Here is a 20654-nt window from a genome sequence, read left to right as displayed (position 1 = left end):
GCAACTTTTTTTTTTCATTAAAAAAACCCTTTATAGTCATTTCATGTCCGTTGGAAATCACAGAATTTAGGCAGAAAAAAAACCCAGGGGGACAAATACGAACAACACAGCGTCTCCCCGACAGTTCTCTGTTCCCTGGGTGCCGGGAAGGAGCCAGGCAGGCCTCGGGGCAGCTGCGAGTGGCGGCGGGGCCCGGCCACGGGCCACCCGGCTCAGCTGTCCTCGTCGTCCAGGGACTCCGAGTCCACCCGCAGCCTCTCTCGCTCCTGCCGCTCCTTCCCGGGCCCGTCCAGGTCGGGGCCCTCCCGCGCGCTGCTGGTGGAGGACAGCACGGGCGGGCAGGGGTGAGCAGGCCCCTCGCCGTCTGTCTCCTTCCTTCCACCTACAGAGACCAACAGCCCTCGCCCCCCAACCTCCTCCTGCCTGCCTGCAGCCCCGGCTCCCGTGGCGGGTGTCAGGAGGGAGCCACCCTCCGACAGCTCAGGCCCAGGCTGGCTGGCCCCGAGCTCCCTCCGAGGGGCCTGGGGGTCAGTCAGCGTGCGGGAGACTGATGTCCCTCGGGCCTTACCCAACTGGGAGCAGCTCAGACACCGGGCTGCCTTCTCCGGAAGTCGCGCCTGCGGCCCCAGCGACACTTACTCGTTGTGTGATGGATCTTCAGAGGAGCCGCCCCCTGGCCCCTCTTCTGAGTTCTGTCCTTCCTCCGGCTCCTTGTCCTCCATGCTCTCCCCCTTCTGGGACGTCGCCTCGCCGTTCACAGGGGCCGAGAGATCTGTGGGGAGAGAGGCTCGTGGGACGCTGTGGGGCAATCTGCCTGCAGAGAGCGAGCAGCGTGCGAGCACCCGCCTGTGCACCTGAATTCACCCGCACCCCCGAGCCACTGGACACACGGGGGCCGCGGCCGCGTGGGGCTCTTCCTCCAGCCGGCCCCTGGCCCGTCCACGCAGCCTGGAGATGGGAGGGGCCAGTAAACGAATGGCCGTGGGCAACACTGGGGAAAAGCCTGCCACGGCCGTGTCCAAACAGACGTAAGGAGAGACGCCCGCTCTGTGCTCTCCCCCGGGCAGCCTCGGCTTCGGCTAAGCCCTCTCGGTGCTGGTCTTAAGGGCTGCTCCAAACATGTCTCACCAGGACCGCGTGACCCCAGCAGGAAGGAACGCTCTCCTGTCCCCGCAGCCACTGTCCCTGCCACAGACGCCCTTGCTCCTCTCAGCCCACCTGTGGCCCTCCCCTCCCAGACCTCTGCGACCGCCCATCCCAGAAACGCTCGCGCACCTGGCCACACACACACAGCCTCCCCTGCTACCTGGCTCTGAGGGTCTGGATGGAGCCTATGAGCAGCACAGGGGCGTGTGGCCCAGACACCAGCTGCCTTGGGGACACAGCCAGCCTGAGCAGCGAGTGCCGACAGATGGCGCCACCTGGGCAGTCTGCTCGGCGCCCCTCCCGCCAGCTCCTCACCAGTGCTCGCCTCGTCCTCTGCCCTCTCCGCAGGGGCCTCCTCTCCGGCCAGTATCTCCTCGGCCTTCTCCGGCCCAGTTCTGGTCGCCTTCTGGATAGCCTCGATCTTTGGTCCCAGGACCCGAGACTTGAGCCGGGCGTAGACCTCCGCAGCTTTCTCCATCACCTCCTTGTTGGCCTTGTAGCGGCGGATCTGGCCCACCAAGAGGCCTGGCTCAGGGGGCGCAGCCTCCTCACCCCCCGCCCGAGACCCTCCCCCATCACCGCACCCCACAGCGCCTCCCGTGCGCATGGCTTCCTCCTCGCTGACCACAGGCGGCTGTGGCCGGAAGCCCAGCGCCCCGAGCAGACCCGTAGCCCCACCACCAGCCCCTTCAACCCCTGGGCTCCCGCCGCACCTTCTTCAACGTGGCCACCACGTCCGTGTTCTTCTGGAGGATCTGTGAGGTCACCTGCAGGGTCCCTAGTTCCTCTAACGCGTTCAGACACCTCTTCACATCCTACAGGACAGCAAGGGCAGTGAGGAGGGTCAGCACCTAGCTGCGGGGGTTCTAGGGGGCCCAAGAGGGCAGAGAAGGACACCCTGGGCTGAGCAACAGGGAGCCCCGGGGACAGTGGTGAAGCACCCAGAACTCGAGGGGTCTTGGGGCCTCATGTGGCACCACCTGGTGGGAACGCAGAGCACTGCACCCAGGAGGCCAAGCTGGGCCCTTATCTGGTGGGCGCCCATGTGAACAAGGACCCTGCCCTGCGTGTGCGGCCTGGCTTTGCCTCAGCGTCCCCAGACTTCTAAGGGAGCTCGAGCGATGAGGGGGTAGGGGAACTGAGACATGACCTCTGCACCCCGAGGAAGGTCTCACCGGATTGTCAACCTTCAGGGCGAACTTGATCTCGCTGTGCAGCTTCTGAAGCTTCTCCTCCACGGAAGGTTCTGTGGCCAAGAGAGAAGGCAGTGCCCAGGCCTGAGCGGGGTCCCTGGTGATGGGAGCCGGCTCCTCCAGGGCCGTCCCTCCTCCCGTTCGGCGACCTCAGGCTGCAACCAGGGCTGGGCAGCTGGCCCCTCACCTTTCTTCTTCTCAACCTTCCGGTCTGGTGGGAACCCTTCCGACCGCTTCCGGGTCCGTTCCATTTTCGCGGGCCTGTGGAGAGTCGCGCCCTTAGAAGGCCCCTGACCAATGCCCCCACTGAGGGCCGGGGGCCTGTGGGGGGACCCATGGCCGCTGCAGAAGGAAACCATCAGGAGGCCCGGGAGGCTGGGAGGAGGAGGCTCAAGGCCCGCCTGACCTGGTCTAGGGCAGCACCCGAGGGGACCCAAGACATAACCCTTCCTCTAGGAAGTAAATAATGTGAAAGCCCAGAATTTTTTTTTTTTTTTTTTTTAAACAGGTGGTTAAGGGTGAATGGCTAGTTATGTAGACCCCAGCACATGAGTTACTCTGATATGATGCTGGGAAACGGCAGCTGGCATGTCACCGAGCCTTCGATTCTACATCCTGCTCGGCAGCCTGGCTGCCATATTCCCACGGGGCAGGTTTGTTTACTGATGGCTGGGATTCCACATAGAAAGTGGGCAGGGAGATGGGCTCTGTGCTCCCACCTCAGTGGGCCTTGGACTTTAAAAGGCCTGAGAACCACTGGTCTGGGGACAGTCTCGCCCCCTCAGCACTGGCGACACGGGGGCCGGGTCATCCTCTGTGGGGCTCCATCCTGGGCACTGTGGGGAGAGGGGCGGCCTCCCTGGCTCCACCCACTGGATCCCAGGAACCGCCCCCACGTGACCACCACAGATGTCCCAGGACACTGCCTGGTGTCCCCTGGGAGCAGGGTCACCCTGGGGGGAGAGGCCTACTCTGGGGAAGGACCACAGACCTTGGCAGTGACTCCTGCATAACCTGATGGGGCCCCAAGAACCAGACACTTCAACTGGATTCAGTCTCAAAGACTGGATTCAGAAGCTGGGGCCCTTCCTTGAGATGTGGGGACCCCCAGGGGGCTATGCGAGGAGTGGCAGTGCGGGAACGGACCTGGCCCGGGGCTTCTCCTCGGGGCGCCCTCTCTTATCCTTCTGGCTGGGTCTCCGCGCGGGCTCTGTGCTTTGCAGGTGCAACTTCTTCGCTGATTTCTTCACCTGTAGCAACCAGAGAAAGGGAGGGGCTGGAGCGGCAGTCGGCGTGGGGCTGCCCCAGACCCCTGAGCTGTTCCCTTAGAGACACAGTGTGACATTCCCTGCTATCACCTTCGCCTGATGGGAGCTGATAGACTGGGCAGGATGGATCCCGTGTCCAGTCCACCCCCGGGCAGCAGCTTCTCAGGGTCTGAAAGGATCACCCAACAGTGGGGCAGCCCCACTGCATTCCTCTTGCCAAGCAACACACCACCTGTGCCAGGGAACTTGGTCCCCCTTTTGTGACAAAATGGAGAGCAGTGGAGAGAGCACAGGGCATTGTTCGGCTCCCCCACCCCTATCGAGTGGGATCCTGGGCTCGGACCAGAAGGCGATGGGCCCGGGGGGCTCGGATTCCTGGACTCAGGCTGGCCTGTGAGAGCCAGGAGGACAGGGAGCTGACGCCCTGCGGTCACACACGGTGCTAAGGGTCACCACCAACATGCACCAGAGGCCGAACTGCTCCCATGCTTACCCCACAAGCCGTTCCCCCGCAGCAGCCAGAGGGCACCTGTGAGCACCCACCCCTCCTCTGCCCACAGCCTTCCAGGGTCCCACCTACCTCCCTTGCGGTAACAGCCCAAGTCCTCCACAAGGCCCTGTACGACCTACCCCTTCTCCTCCCTGCCCTCCCCTCCTCCCTCTCTCTCCCTCGCTCACTCTGCTCCAGACACACGGGCCTCCTGGCTGTTCCTCCAACACACCAGGCACGGTCCTGCCCCAGGGCCTTTGCACGGGCCGTGCGCTCGGCCAGGAATGCCTCTCCCCAAGATATCTTCTCACTTCATTCAGATCCTTACTTAAGGTCGGCTGCCAGCCTGAAGCCTCTGAGGTCTGCCCTCTTTGCGATGGAAACCCTCTCGCCCCCGCAGCTCACACCCCGCCCTGGCTTCCATCTCCTTGGCACCACACACCATCTTCAGGTGGACCGCTGCCCGTCCCCCTCCCTCAAGTGTCAGCTCCTTAACAGCGGGCTCTCTGTGTCTCCCTGACCGCTTGGCGCCCCGCACACAACGGCTGCTGCACGGACGCCGCCGGACGCACCTCTCTGTCCAGCTCGGCCTCGGGCTCCGAGTCGGAGGAGGACTGGGGGCCCCGGCCCCGGCCCTTCCGGCCGCGCTTCTTGACGGGCTCGTCATCGTCCTTGAGCTCGTCGCCGCTGCTGCCGGCGCTGCCCGCACGCGCCGCCTCCCCGCGCTCCCGCCCGCGCCGCCGCTCCTTCTCCTCCTTCTCGCGCTCACGCAGCCGCCGCAGCTCCTCCTCCTGCTCCCTGCGCCGCCGCGCCTCCAGCTCGCGCCGCCGCTCCTCGTCCCGGCGCTTCCACTCGCTGATGCGGTCCACCTCGTCGCTGTCGCTGAGGGTGCGGGCCGGTTAGGGCTCCCGTCCCGGCCTGCCCGCGCCCCCGCCCCGAGGGCCCCGCACCCACCTGTCGCTGCTCGAGGTGGTCGGTGGCCGCTCAGCCTTCGGTTTCCGCCCACGGGGCTTGGGGGGAGGCTTCTCGGCTATGGAAGAGCGGGGGCGGGGTGGCCTCTCCGGCGTCTCTCGGTGGGAGTTCCCCCCCCACACCGCCAGGCCAGGCGCAGGCCCAGGGCAGCACCCCCCAGCCGGCCTACCTGGCTTCCTGCCCCGAGGAGGCTTCTTTACGGAAGCGTCCGAGTCGGAGGAGGACGAGCAGGAGGAGGAGGACACCGACCTCGCCACGGCCGCAGGCTCAGCCTTGGCCCCGCCTGATTCTGCTTTGGAGTCCGAGTCGGAGGCTGACGGCGCCTTCTGGGGGAGGCCCGGGGAGGTGAGAGCAGCCAGGGTGAGGGTGACCCCAGGCGTGCCTGCAGCGCCCCACCCCACCCAAACCCACAACCCTTCGTTCTGGCCCAGAACCCCAGACACACACACACACCCCACGCTCACACGCTCATGCACACATACTTGTGTACACACAATACACACAACACACTTGTACACGCTCATACATGCCTGCCTGCGCACAACACACACACGCACATACATCACACTTGCACACGGGTGCGCACACGCGTGCATTCTCTCTCTCATGGGGCCCCTCAGAGTGCTTTGCCCCCCTCCGATGCCAGCATCCCGTTTTCCAAACCGGCTTCTAAGGCCCTCTCGGGGGCAGCAGCGGCCTCCTGCTCCGGGGAGGTGCTCCGCGCACACGGCGCTTGGAAACCATGGGCCAAAGCCATGAGTGAAGGTGGAGGCGGATGTCAGCGGACCCCGGCGTCTCCCTGGGGCCTACAGCCTCCCCTCCTCCAAAACGGACTGACCCCGACCTCAGACAGTGGCTGGTGACCGTGGGGAGATGCTTGAGGAGCTTCCACCGGCCGGTGTGTGGGAACAAAATAAAACACCCGTACCTTTTTCTTCCGTCCTGGAAGGGGACCCCGCCGTGGGGCCCGGACCACGGCTTTCTTCTCGGGGGTGAAGTCCTGGGCAGAGAGAAGGGAGCTGGACGTGCTGCCCACCGGCCGGCCACCCCTCACCCCCCCCCGCCCCCCCACCCCATGCATCCCTCCCCCTGGGCGCCTGCCCAGGGTCCGGCCAGCTGCTCACCTGGTCACTGGTCTTCTCTGACTCGGAGGAGCTTTCCGAGTTCTCCTCCTCAGATGGAGACATGCTGGCTTGATCCAGGTCACTGGAGGCCTTTCGAGCTCGTTTTGAGACCGACATCTGGAAGGGGAGCAGCCCGGACACATCAGCAACTGAGAAAGCCCGTGTGCTCGGGAAACTTTGGGGGGAGGAGGACAGGGACCCTTTTGAGAATCTGATAAAAACCAGGGATACTGATCCTAGAAGACATGATGCTCAGTGAAAGAAGCCAGACACAGAAGGACAAATACTTTGTGATCTCACTCACAGGAGATCCCTAGAGAGTCAGATCCACAGAGACAGGAAGTAGATGGTGGGGGCTGGGGGGAGGGGGAGGGGGAGTCAGGGTTTCATGGGGACAGAGTTTCAGTTTGGGAAGATGAGATAGTTCTGGAGATGGATGGTAGGGATGGTTGCCCAACAATGTGAATGTAAAATGCTACTGAACTGTGCGCTTAAAAATGGTTAATATGGTGAATTTCATGTTGTGTGTATTTTACTACAATTAAAAAAAATAAAGAATACAAACCAGGAATCCTTCCCCCAGAAAAACACATACACATATGTTTTGTAACTAGATAGAGGTGGTGGTTGCACCACTTCTGTTAAATGCCACTGAGTTGTACGTTTCAGAACGGTTAATTTTTTTATGTGAATTTCACCTCAATAAGAAAGATTTTTTAAACACACACATACATACAGTTCCGAATTAGGTTTCAGGGGTTCACAGACTCCCAGATGCTCACTCAAAGAAGCCAATTTAAGAAACTGTATAAAGGAAGAACTGAGGAGGCAAAGAGGACTGAGCTTTGGACACAGATCTCGGCCCACTGACGCCTGGTCCTCCCCGTCAGGGTGTGGGTTTAGGTACGACGCACCTCTGCCTCTGTCCCGTTACAGCCCAGACTCGCTGGTTCTTGTCACAAGCGCTTACTGAGAGCATCTCACCTCCTCCGGGGCCTGACCAAGGCCAGGGTACGATGGGCTGCACTGTGTTCCCCCAAAACGCATACAGTGAAGACCTGACCCCCAGGACCCCAGAATGTGACTATTTGGAGATGGGTCTTTGAAGAGATAATTAAAGTAAAATGAGGTATTAGGGTGGCCCTGACCCAGTATGACTGGGGTCCTTATAAGAAGAGGAGATTAGGACACAGAAATGCACAGAGGGAGACCACGTGAAGAGATGGTGGACACACAGAAAAAGAGTGACAAAAGAACGTTAACTAGAGAGAGAGAGCACAAAGCTGACCTGGCAGAAAGCCATAGCCACACCCCCCAAAATGGGGAAAGGAACACCAATAGGTGTGTTCCCAGCTAGGGTGCTGGGTTACGAGGGAAGAGGTCATCTAAATGCCTCCCTAGTGTGGGGGAAAGGTGTTGTAATAATGACATATTCATTTAACGCAAAGTTGGCCAAAAAACCCAAAAAGACAAAACCTGAATACATACTGACCTACAAGTAGTGGTTAATACCTAAGGGGTAGGATGGGGGGGCCATTTATTTTCAAGATATTTCTGTCTAACTCCTTCAGTAACTGTAAACAGAAACAACAGGGACTTCTAAACGATACCAGGGACTTCCCTCGTGGTCCAGTGGCTAAGAATCTGCCTTCTAGCAACCTAAGTGTCCATTGACAGATGAATGGATAAAGAAGATGTGGCATATATATACAATGGAATAAGCCATGAAAAGAAACAAAACTGAGTTATTTGTAGTGAGGTGGATGGACCTAGAATCGGTCATACAGAGTGAAGTAAGTCAGAAAGAGAAAAACAAATACCGTGTGCTAACATATATATGGAATCTAAAAAAAAAAAAAAAGGCTCTGAAGAACCTAGGGGCAGGACAGGAATAAAGACACAGACGTAGAGAATGGACTTGAGGACACGGGGAGTGGGAAGGGTAAGCTGGGACGAAGTGAGGGAGTAGCATGGACTTACATACACTACCAAATATAAAACAGCTAGTGGGAAGCAGCCGCATAGCACAGGGAGATCAGCTCGGTGCTTTGTGACCACCTAGAGGGGTGGGATAAGGAGAGTGGGAGGGAGACGCAAGAGGGAGGGGATATGGGGATATACGTGTGCATATAGCTGATTCACTTTGTTATACAGCAGAAACTAACACAACATTGTAAAGCAATTATACTCCAATAAAGATGTTAAAGGAAAAAAAGAAAAAAGAAGAAGAAGAAAAAAAAAGAATCCTCCTTCCAATGCAGGGGATGGGGGTGCAACCCCTGGTCGGGGAAGTAAGATGCCACATGCTGCGGGGCAACTAAGCCTGCACGCTCTAGAGCCGGCACACGCCACAACTAGAGAGCCCACGTGCTGCAACTACTGAACCCACGTGCCACAACTACAGAGAAGTCTGCACGCCACAACGAAGAGCCCGCGTGCCACAACTAAGACCCGACACAGCCAAATAAATAAATAAATAAAATATTAAAAAATAATCATAACGTTTAAGGACAAGGAAATGCTCATCTATTGGGTGGAAAAACAGCAAGACACATTACGTGCATGATTGCCAATTCCATACTTTACATACCCACCCCGCCTGTGAGGCACACACAAGATCACAGAGAAACACATCAGGATGTTTCTAGTCTTTGGCACAGAAACCCCCTCAGATAGTTCGGGCATTTTTCACTGGCTTCTTTATGCTTTTCACATCTTCTAACTTATCTACGATGAGCATGGCTTATTGTTATAAATGGAACCAAAAGCAAATGTTATTTTTAAAAATCATAAAAACAGGGCTTCCCTGGTGGCGCAGTGGTTGGGAGTCCACCTGCCGATGCAGGGGACACGGGTTCGTGCCCCGGTCCGGGAAGATCCCACATGGCGCGGAGCGGCTGGGCCCGTGAGCCATGGCCGCTGAGCCTGCGCGTCCGGAGCCTGTGCTCCGCAGCGGGAGAGGCCACAACATTGAGAGGCCCGCGTAACGCAAAAAAAAAAAAAAAAAATCATAAAAACAATGCCTTACTCTATCAAAAGAATTTGCTGCTAGGTCCCGGTCCTTTCATTGTGCACCGAAATATTCAGAAGCAGTCAAAAGGCAGAGGAGAGGGGAAAAAAGGCAGGAAAGAGAATCTCTCCAAGAGAACTCAAAACTCACATCCACACAAAAACTTGTACACGAATGTTCCCAGCAGCGTTATTTGTGATGGCCCCAAAGTGGAAACAACCCGAACGTCCATAAACGGATGACAGATAAACAAAGTGTGGTCGGGCCATACCCGGGAATATCGCTCAGCCATGAAAAGGAGAGAAGCCCTGACACTTGCTACCACGTGGATGGACCCTGAGGACACGATGCTCAGTGACAGAAGCCAGCACAGAAGGACACACACTGTGTGATTCCACTGATGGGAAACGTCCAGAACAGACAAGTTCCACAGAGGCGGATTCCTAGGTACTAGGGAATGAAGGTGGGGATGTGGGGGGACTGCCAGTGAGGACGGGGTTTCTTTTTGGGGTGATGGAAAGTTCTAGAACTGACAGAGGGGATGCTGGCACAACTATGTGAATGTACTAAAAACTGAAAGAAGCAAAGGCCGGAGAAGGAGAAAAGCAGACGGCCAGACGGAACCTGTGGAGGGAGCAGGGAGGGCCACAGCCCCCCACAGGCCGGCTGTGCCCGCCCCACCCCCGCGCTCCTACCTTCAAGGCCACTGCCTTCCGCTTGAGGCCGCTGTTGTCACTGCTCTTGTCCGAGTCCGAGTCACTCTCCATTCTGTCGCTGGCGGCTGCAGCGGTCACGGCTGTGACCGCCATGACCCCCCGGTCCTCGTCGTCCTCACTGCCAACTGCCGGATCGGCTTCAGGGGCCTCACTGTCGGAGGAGCTCACCGGCTGGGGGTGGGGACAGAGACAGCAGGTCACCACCAGGCGTGGCCCACAGGGCAGCAGCCACTGGCCGGGTCTCAAGTGTCAGGGTCTGGCCTGCTCGCTCTCCAAATGCGTGAACTGAGGCTCAGAGAGCTCCAAGGGGGACTTCCCTGGCGGTCCAGTGGTTAAGACACTGTGTTCCCAATGCAGGGAGCGTGGGTTCAATCCCTGGTAGGGGAACTAAGATCCCATACGCCGTGCGGCACGGCCAAACAATATTAAAAAACAAAACAAAACAGAAAGCTCTGAGGACTGATGAGGCAGGGCGAGATGGGCATGTGTGGGCTAGCCGCTAGGATTCAAGCACTGCAGGATCTGAGGGCAGACCCTGGGCCAGTGACTTAAGCCCCTGTGTGCCTCATCCCCCATCTGAGCAACGGGGCTGACACCACTTTGGCCTCACAGGGCTGTGGCGAGGGTGAGACAGAAGTGGCATGTACTGAGGACAGTGCCCAGACTGGCAGGAGGTCCATTGAGGTTTGCTTTTTGTAAACATGATTATTACTACAATTACTAATGAGGAGGAAAATGAGCTAGGACAGGACCTCTGGGCGCGAACTTCCAGGCACTTCTGTTTCTGTTTTAGCCACAATGCCTGCTCAGGCACTAACAGCCGCAAAAATAGCAGACACGTAGATTGCACTTCTTCGGTGCTAGCCGCGTGCCGGTCTTGTCTGCACACTCAGTTGCCGTCTGTGAGCAGCAGCCAGGTGCCAGGCACTGTGCTAGGGAGGTGGGAGCGCCCAGACATGGCCCTGCCCCTGGGGAGCTTACAATCTAGTGGGAGACCGACCACGGCCATGTGAGCAGACCAGAGTTGAGGGGGTGTGGAGGAAATGGAACCCTCTTACACTGTGGTGGGGGGGAATGTAAAGTGGTTGCAGCCAACATGGAAAACAATATGGCGGTTCCTCAAAAAACTAAGAATAGAGCTACCACATGATCCAGCAATCCCACTCCTGGGCATATGTCCAGAGAAAACTGTAATTCGAAAAGATCCACGCACCTCTATGTTCACAGTAGCACTATTTACCATAACCGAGACACGGAAACAACCTAAATGTCCATCAACAGATGAATGGATAAAGAAGATGTGGTGCGTATACACATTGGACTATTACTCAGCCGTAAAACAGAATGAAATAATGCCATCTGCAGCAACATGGATGTACCTAGAGATGATCATACTAAGCAAAGTAAGTCAGAAAGAGAAAGACAAATACCGTACAGTATCACTTATATGTGGGATCTAAAATATGACACAGGGAAATTCCCTGCTGGTCCAGTGGTTAAGACTCCATGCTTCCACTGCAGGGGGCATGGGTTCAATCCCTGGTTGGGGAACTAAGATCTGGCATGCCGTGTGGCACAGCCAAAAATTTAAAAAAAAAAAAAAAAAGGGTAAAAAGTGCCACACGAAGTAGGTGAAGCCCCAAACCTGAAACACTGAGAGAGAACCATCAGACTGTCAGGTGGATTTCCCTCATGCCTCTCCTCCGGGGTGTCACTTTTCTCTGGGGCACCCCTGGTGAGTGGAGAAGGGAAAGGACATCCCCGGTTCTTCACGGGGGAAACAGCAGTGTGAATGACTAAATGGAGGGTCCAGGACCCTGCTGATTGTCTGCGGGAGGAACGGAGTCAGCCTCGTGGCAGTGAGAGCTAGCAGACACGAGGAATCATCTCTCTCCGTGTAACATGTGGGGAGCTGTCATTCTCACTCTGCAGACGAGGCAAAAGGCGGCGTGATGGAGCCAGATCACACGGCGACTAAGCGACAGAGCTGGGGTGCAAGCCAGCTCTGCTGGGCCCTGAAGCCTGGCCCACTGGACACAGCTACTGCCTGTTACAAACCCCGGCTTGCTTCTGCTAAGCGCTCAACCAACTGTGGCCAGATGTGCGCCTCGACAGCCGGGGAGGCGACTGGGACGAGTGGGCATGTTCCATAAGTGGGGAAACAAGGTCTCCGGGAAGGTAAGTGACTTGCCCCGCACTGTGCTTTGGGGATAAAGCCAGGAACTCTGCATCTCCTGGGCTCACCCCATGAGACCTAACTACCTGCCAGCAAAAGTTTTGGGAAATCCGATCCCCATGGAGACATCTGGAGGACAGGAACATTGGTGGCTCAGAGAGGAACCAGGAAATAAAGGCCAAGAGCCAGCTGACCTGCAACCATCCCGAGACCCACTGGTTGAGTGAGATGAGTGATGAGTGTTGGTCTCTTTCACTGTCTCTTTTTTTTGGCCTCACGGCGCGGCATGCGGGATCTTAGTTCCCCGACCAGGGATCGAACCCGTGTCCCCTGCATTGGGAGTGCAGAGTCTTAACCCCTGGAGCCCCAGGGAAGCCCCCTCTCACTGTCTTAATGGGTCGGGAGGGTGACAGAGGTGGAAAGGGAAGGTCAGGCCCAGCCTGGCCTCCTCGGTCCCCAATACCTTGCACCCCTGTGCCGGGTGCCTGATGTGCACTGGCTCACCGTGTTCCCCCGACAGCCCCATGAGAGCTTGTCGTACCCTAAGCCTCTGTTTTAGATGAGGAAACTGAGGCTCCGAGAGGTGACGTCAATCAAACCCCAAAGAACACGGTGAACAGGAGGAAGAGCCAGGCCTCGAACCCAGGTCCACGCATCCACACAGCAGGGCTCTTACCCCAGGATCCATGTGTAGAGGTCCTTCTCCATGCCCACCTGCCCCTCCAGGACCCCACCTGGCTTGTACCGACCAGAAAAGAACTTCAGCATGGGAGACGGGAGGCCTGGGTTTTAGTTCCAGCTCAGCTCGAACCAGCTACTGGGACAGGTCCCTTTACCTCCTCTATCAGGTCACGAGGATGTATCAACTGGGATCCTTCTAGGTCAATCCTTCTCAACAAGGGATGATTCTTTCCCCGAGGAGGCATTTAGCAATGTCTAGACATTCAAATTTTCAAGATGCTGGGGGGGGGAGGGTGTCTTGGCATCGAGTGGGCGGGGCCAGGGATGCTGCTCAACAGCCCACAGTGCCTAGGACGCCCCACGGAGAGGGAGAGAAGTTGAAAAACCCTGGTCCAGGTCTCTGAGGCCTCACGTTCCAGCTGGGTGCTTCCCGGCAATCAAGCAAACACTCCAGGCCTCAGCGTGCTCAGCTGTAAGACGGAAAAGATTCCATCTACCCAGCCCATCTCGGGATTACTGGATATAGCTGGAACCGCACTGAGATAGCGTTTTTCCACTTCCTGGCTTGGCAGGAGGGTGCGGGAACAGGCCCTGCCGTACGCTCCTGGTGGGAGCACAGTGAGCTAAGGCTGTCAAAAAGAATAAAGCTGTTCTCTGCACAGACGAGGGAGACCAATTGGGGGAATAAAGCCAAGTGGAGCATTACATGCTTCAAAAAAGCAAGCTATGTAGGGTTTTACGTGAACAAAGAATCTTGGAAGGACACACAAGGAACTGGTAGCTAGGGCTACCTTGAGAGGAAACTTAAACAGAACGGCCGCGAGGCAGGGCTGATCCCTCACCGTATGCCCTTTTGTACTTTTCAGTCTTGTACCAGGAGTCTGTACTCCCACTCGAAACGTAAAACTAAAGTAAAACCTTATAGGATGAAAAGACAGACTGCCCGGGCACCCTCCAAGCGGTGCTTCCAAAAGCCTGCTGTGGACTGGCTCCATCAGAAGCATCTAGATAACTCGGGGGATGAACCACCTCAAGGTGCCCAGGCCTCAGCCCTAAACTACCACACCTAAACCTCTGGGGTGGGGCCCAGGGATCTGCATTTTTAACCCAATGTTCTTTTGGAGGCACAGATGGGTCAGAGAACCAAACAGCAGTAATATGCTCTCACACCTATACCTACTTCTCAACCTGGGGAGTCTGTATGGGGCGGGTTTAATGTCAAGGTTACACCATTTTTGAGTTTCATTTCCTTGAGGGCAGGCATCTACACGGTACTTCACAGGCTGAGGGTGAGTAATAAACATTAAATGGTGTATGATTCACCAGGAGGCAATAAGCTTAGGATGAGACTAACCAGCACTTGAGCTGGGGCCAGAATACGGTCTCATGAAACTCAGCTACCTTCAGCAACTTCCGATCCGTTTACCCAAGTGGGAAATGTGCAAAGCCTGAAGAGACGGTGGGGACCAAAGCAGGGGGAACGTCCATCTCCCAGACCCATCACGGGAGGTAAAAGGCACCACACACATGAAACGTGGGCCTGGACCCCTGAGAAGAGGCTGCCAAACCCTCAGCACTGGAGAGAGCTCTCGAACGGACCCCAGGTTCTAGATTGTGAGCTCCCAGAAGGCAAGAGGCGTGTCTGCATCACCTAGGATTCCTGGTCCCTAGTGCAGCACATGGCATGCGTGCAGCCAGGGTCTACACAGGAGTGTTTGCCGGGTCGGTGGGTAGATGGAAGGCACAGGAGAGGCACACCCAGACCATCTTGAGACCCCGAGTTCTCAAGCAGGACCAGATGCTACAAAACTACTCGGTCCTTCTCTCACACAAACCAGACCCTCTCCGACTCCCGCTTCCCCGCCCACAGACCACGCGGCAAGTCCGTTTCTTCCCTAACAGCAGAGCTCCGAGCTCTGCAGTCAATTTGCCAGGTCTCCCGGCCCACCTGGAGCCCACCTGGAGCCCACCCCTGCTGAGGCCAGGCTACTCCACCTCCCCACGACTCCCCTTGTCTGCACCTCGCCCCAAAACACCCAGAGCAAGGCACCCCTCTGCCATCCTTCCTCAGCTTTCCACGGCTTTTTTACGAATTTAACTTCAACTTCTCTAAATTCCCTTTTTTCCCTGAATGTTTCCAGACACTGATTTGCCACTGAGAATGTCATCTCTGACTCTTAGCACTTCTTTCCCACCTGAGCAAGAGCTCTCACGTCTACTAACTACAACCTTTTTCTGAGTTTGAAATCTGGCAGTAATGGGGGAAGGAAAGGGTGTTACTGAAAGGAAAAAAATTTTTCTCCTTAGAAACAAAAGGTTTCTTAGGAGCTCTAACGATGCTGTTTCACATTTAGGCTAATCCTAGAGCAGTGGGTCTCACCAGGGGGGATCCTGCACCCCTCCACCCGACACTCGGCAATGTCTGCAGACATGTTTGGTTGTCACAACTGGGTAAAGAAGGAGCTCCTGGCATCGAGTGGGTGGGGCCAGGGATGCTGCTCCAACCCCGACAGTGCCCAGGACCGCCCTCCCGGAGAATGATGAGGCCCCAAACAACAGCGGCGCCCAGCAGGAGGAGCCCTGTCCCAGAGGCCTCTCCTTTCTCTGTGGGACAAGCTAAGACCACCTCTGGTGCTCAGCGTGCTCGAGTGCCTGCTTCACCTGGGCTCCGCTGACCCCCGCCAGCCTCCCACCCCCGGCACCGACTCACCAGAGGAGCACTGTAGCTGGCATGGGGGTTGTTCTGGATCTCCCACAGGCCCTCATTGAAGCCTTTCCTCTTGTTGGGTTTCCCGTACTTATCTTTACATTTGTCGTAGGGAAACAGGTCCTTGGGTCCCAGGAAGGCTCTGGAGAAAAGAACCACGGGCCGAGCCCAGGTGAGCCAGGCCACCCCGGGAGGCAACAGCTGGGAAAAATCCACCCCCAGCGGGGGACACTTACGTTTCGTGGGTACCAAAGAAGAAGATGGGGTACTTGTTGGGCGGGGGCTTCACGGCACCGTCGGCGATGTCATCGATCTGCAGTGATAGGCCAGTCAGGGGGTGGCTGGGGGGTTGGGGACAGCTTCACCCACTGACCCAGGAAGTGACCAGGAAAACAGCCAAGTTACTTGGGGGAAAGCACGCTGGAAGGAGGGGAGCCTTCAACAGAGGAAGACGCATCACCTTCCAATTAGGCATCTGCCTTCTTCTGTGCAACGTGCCCCCCCCCCCCCCCCCGCCAATTGCATACCTGTCCGCTCCCCCCAGGGTGCTCTCTCTTCCCCCAAGGTAGGTATTTCACCTGGGCAAAGCCAAATACGGTCCTCTGAGCAGCCAGGGGCTGGGGCCAAGCCCAGCTTCCGTGAACTCCCAGGACTCTCCCACGGGACCCCCTCCCGCAAAGAGGCAATCGGTGATCAGTCTACCAGAGGCTGCAGCTGGCAGCTCCAAGGATGCAGAGGGTGGGGGGTGGGCTGCAGGAGACAGGCCCCGAGCATCCAGGAAGTCCCACCCTCTCCCTATAGGCCCATGGGCTCCAGCAGCTGTCAGTCATCTCCCCACAGGAGGCTAGCAGCCCCTTCCCTTCCAATCAGGTGCTTGGAAGCATTCTGGGCTTAAGAGAGCCAGCTGGAGTGGGGCGCGGAGGAGAGGGAGAAGCTGGTACTCTGGGAGGAAGGGAAGTGCCCGTAAAGTTTTATCACTCTGGTGCTTCCAAGAAAGTAAGCCCGAGCAAATCAGGTTAGGGTGGGTTCTCTGGTCCCCATTAATTCCTTCCCGTCCTCTTCAAAGCCTGGGAGCTGCTGGAACCTTCCCTGCCCCTCTCACCCAGCTTCCTTCCTCAGTTCTCTGGGCTACTTTTCAAAGTCCTTGGGCCCTGGGCCCCAAACACCCATCCCAAGCATCCCGCTCCTGCACAGACGCATCCCCAAACTCCATCACCCTGAGGACCAGCCTGCCATGCCTTCCAGGCCCGCTTCTGCTCTGACCTCACCCAGGACCCGCCTCTGAGCCTGAGGCACAGACATCTCAGCGGCAGCACCTGTTAAGGACCACGCTCAGGGCTGCCTAGTTAGCAGTCCCTGAGCCCACTCCTGGCATCCTGTGGCGGCTTCTCTGCAACCAAACGCCCAGCTCTGTGTGATGCCCTCCTGCTTACTTCCACCCAGAGGGAGGAGGGTCTGGCAGGGAACGAGGATGAAATCGCCAGGCACCCCACAATACTGCCCAGGCAACTCCTGAGCTCCTTGTGTTCCAGCCGAGCCTTCAGCTTCATGCTTCTACTGCCTCCCCCTCCAAATTCCTTCAGTCCTAACATGCATATTCCACCAACCTCAGTCCTGGGGCAACGTAGACCTGGGGATGGCAACAACCTCCTGGTCCCTCCTCCACACTGGCCTGCCCCACAGACAGTGCCTGAAACTCCACTCTGCAGTTCTGAGACTCACGCTCAAGACTCCCTTCAGAACTGGACCCCTCGAATCATCTGGGTTCTCTGGATCCCAGCTTCCTCCAGAGGGGATCCCTAAAGTCCCCTGGGCCCAGCCCCCTCCCTCAGGGGCTCTCTCTTTCCAGCTTGAGTCCCCGTGGCTGGCCTCTGATTCAAGCATGCCTCCACCCACCCCAAGCCCTCCCTCCACCCACCCCAAGCCCTCCCTCCACCCTGTGCCCCCACCAGCTTCCTCCACCAGGGTCTGGCGGGGGAGCCCTGGGGGACGGGCGGCACCAGTCCCCAGGATCCCCCAAACAAGTCTTATTCCAATCTCCGGTCTCTGATGCCCCACATTTTCAGATCCAGTCCCCTCAGCTCCAGCGACCTTGTGAACACAGCACCCAGCCCTATTTCCAGCCCTGGTCCTGCTGAGCACCTCTCAACCTTGACCCTCAACCATTCTCCCTTACTGGAGCCCTTATCCCTAGGCCCCCTTCATACGTGGCTGAGGACCCCCAGCCCCTCAGAGCTTGGCTTCTTGATGCCCCCCATAAAGAGGTCCTTCAGCCCGGAGAACCTCCTTCCCATTCGTTTGAACCCTCTTCTCAAATACCAGATTCCTCAGCTCCCCTCACACCCACCAAACTCCTTCCGATTTGAACCCTGGCTCCTCAGGCCCCAGGTCCCTCAACCCCATACCCCTCGGCTCTGGGACCCGCAGAGCGGGTCCCCCAGGCTCGGGGCCCCCCGCACCTCCAGCGCGCGGGTTGCTCAGGCCCGGGACCGCTCCTGGCCCAGGTTCCCGCACAATCCCCGCCCGAGGGTTCCTCAGGCCGAGGACCGCCAGACCCCCAGGCACGCGAGTCCCCCAGGCCCGGGTCCCCCCAGACCCCAGGCGCGCGGGTTCCTCGGGCCCGGAGTCCCCCAGACCCCGGGAGCGCGGGTCCCTCAGGCCCGGGGCCCCTACTGCCCCACCCCACCCCCAACCCCCCGTCGCCTGGCCCATCTCCCTCGCGGCCTCACCCGGGCCGGCCAGTGCGGGTAGCCCTTCATCTTGGCGAACACCAAGTCCCCGGGCTTGAAGGCGTGCGGCATGCTGGCGGCGGGAGACCCAGGCCGCGGGAAGCGGCAGCGGCACGGGCAGCGGCGGCGGCGGCGGCAGCAGCGGCGGCAAGGGGAGGCGAAGCCGGGGGCGGGAACAGGGCGCCGAGGGGGCGGGGGCGACGGCCTAGGTAGCGGGTCGGAGCGTGTTTATTGGCCTGCCCCTCGCCGGAAGTCCCGCCTTCCAGCCGTCACGGGCGGGCGACGCCGTCGCTCAGGACCACGTGCGGGGGATAGAGGAGCAGGGGGACCAATGAGAAGAGGGGTTGGAGCTGAGCAAGTTAACGGGATTGGATAACGGGTAGAGCCAAGGGGGCGTGACCCAGAAGCCTAACGGGAGGGGACGGAGGTTAAGGGAGGTGAAAGAGGAAAGGTAGGAGGAGAGAAACAGGCGCTCTGGGAGAGAAGAGGCAGGCAGCCAGGCTCCTTCGGGGCCGGGCTTAGGGTAGAGGGGCGGGCCATAGAACGCCACAGGAGGAGGGGCCTTAAGTAGGAAACATGCTATTGGATTACCACAGGAAAGAAGGCCCAATCACTGTAGGGGGCGCGTCACTGTAGGGGGCGCGTCATTGATAGCCTCCCGCTCCTGGGAGGAGGGGCATAATATAGAGCTGAAGGGCATTGGGTACCACGAGAGGAGCGGCTCAAGGTAGAGAACCGGCATTAGCTATCACAGGAGGAAAGGCTTAAGCGGCTGTCCGCCATTGGATATCGCAAGAGACAAGGTTCAACTCAAAATAGGGACGCGCCGTTGCCTGCTCGAGGGGGCGGGGCTTAGGGGTAGGGACTGGTCATGTGGGGGTCTGAGGATAAACAGCCAAAAAATTCACAAAACACTTATTTCTTCACTCACGACACCATTGAGCACCATATGCCAGAGCCACAAAATACCCAATATACATACTTATTCAGTCGAGAAAAATGTATTGAGCACTGCCTGGCCAAGTTAGGTAACCTCTGCCTCAGTCTCCCAACCTGTAAAACGGGACTCATAATGGTACAGATCTTATAGGGGAGTAAGAATTAAATGACATCACCGCCCCTAAGGCGCTGGAAACTGTGCCTGGCAGCAGAAAATACTGGAAGTACTTAGGTGCTGTTACTCCGGCTCCTGAAGTATCCAACGTCTGCAGGGGAAAGAAATGTTAATTTCTTTGTAATTAAGACCCAGGGAAGGAACTCTGAGTAAAATAGGATGCTTAAGAAAGAGCTGAATTGGGCTTTCCTGGTGGCGCAGTGGTTAAGAATCCGCCTGCCAATACAGGGGACACGGGTTCGAGCCGTAGTCCGCGAAGATCCCACATGCAGCGGAGCAAATAAGCGTGGGCTCCACAACTACTGAGCCAGCGTGCCACAACTACTGAAGCCCGTGTGCCTAGAGCCCATGCTCCGCAAAAAGAGAAGGCACTGCAGTGAGAAGAAGCCCATGCAGCGCAACGTAGAGTAGCAACGAAGACCCAACGCAGCCAGAAATAATAAATAAATTAAATAAATAATTTTATTTTTTTAAAAAAAGAAGAAAGAGCTGAATAAAACAACAAGGTCCTACTTTATAGCACGGGGAAGTATATTCAACATCCTGTGATGAACCATAACGGAAAAGAACATAAAAAATAATGTATGTATATGTATAACTGAATCACTTTGTTGTACAGCAAAAATTAACACAACATTGTCAATCAACTATACTTCAATTTTTTAAAAAAAGGAAAAAGAAAAAAAAAAGCTGAGTAATGCCAGAGGCTTCGTCTATCATGGGGGAACAGAAGTATTTTCTGGAGGAGATAGTAGTTTAACCAGAGAGTTCAAAGATGACTAGAAATAGGTCCAGGTAGGGAGGTGGGCGCTGGGAGGGCATTTAGGGCAGACCGGATAGCAAAAGGGTCCGTTAAGGACCTATCGTATGCCTTGTGAATATCAGTAACACGCTTGGGTTTTAACTTCTTGGGGGAAAAAAACCTGGAGGGATTTGATCACAGGGTACAGCGATAATACTTTAATCTCAAGAAACATCCTTATGCATGTGAAATACATCTCAAAAAGGCAGGGTTTTTTTTTACAAAGTTAAACAAAGACTTACCATATGAACCAGTAATCCCAACTCTATGTATCTACCCAAGAGAAATGAAAACAAACATCCACACCAAAATTTATACAACTAATAGTCATAACAGCATTATTCACAAAAACCAAAAAGGGGAAATAACCCAAATGGCCATCTATGGATAAATGGATAAACGAAATGTGGTATATCCTGATGATGAATTTTACTGCTGACTCTTCAGCAAGAGAAAGAAACGAAGGACCAATACACACTACAACAGGGATTAACTTCCAAAACATTATACTCAGTGAAAAAACCCA

The 20654-nt window shown here is 56.8% G+C and overlaps 1 protein-coding gene across 3 annotated transcripts; it reads right to left on the bottom strand.

Annotated features, from left to right (window-relative positions):
* Positions 1–5: 5 nt before the first annotated feature.
* On the bottom strand, positions 6–18380 carry HDGFL2 (HDGF like 2). Of its 3 annotated transcripts, none has more exons than XM_032628164.1 (16): positions 18213–18380; positions 15720–15796; positions 15487–15625; positions 9899–10090; positions 6194–6310; positions 5998–6069; positions 5239–5395; positions 5052–5127; positions 4670–4979; positions 3486–3589; positions 2527–2600; positions 2322–2392; positions 1860–1961; positions 1462–1654; positions 640–772; positions 6–315 (listed from the first exon to the last, which is right to left on the bottom strand). In XM_032628164.1, exons 1-16 carry the CDS (start codon positions 18282–18284, stop codon positions 213–215), a joined length of 1992 nt encoding a protein of 663 aa, XP_032484055.1. In that variant the 5' UTR covers positions 18285–18380; the 3' UTR covers positions 6–212. The 3 variants fall into 3 exon arrangements, with proteins under 3 accessions (XP_032484055.1, XP_032484057.1, XP_032484056.1); XM_032628166.1 differs by having other exon boundaries at positions 14–312; XM_032628165.1 differs by having other exon boundaries at positions 14–315; positions 5239–5392.
* Between the last annotated feature and the right edge of the window lie 2274 nt (positions 18381–20654).

Source organism: Phocoena sinus, chromosome 3 (assembly GCF_008692025.1).
Source record: "Phocoena sinus isolate mPhoSin1 chromosome 3, mPhoSin1.pri, whole genome shotgun sequence".
Lineage (NCBI taxonomy): Eukaryota > Metazoa > Chordata > Mammalia > Artiodactyla > Phocoenidae > Phocoena > Phocoena sinus.
This window is presented reverse-complemented; position numbering and strand designations above follow the sequence as displayed.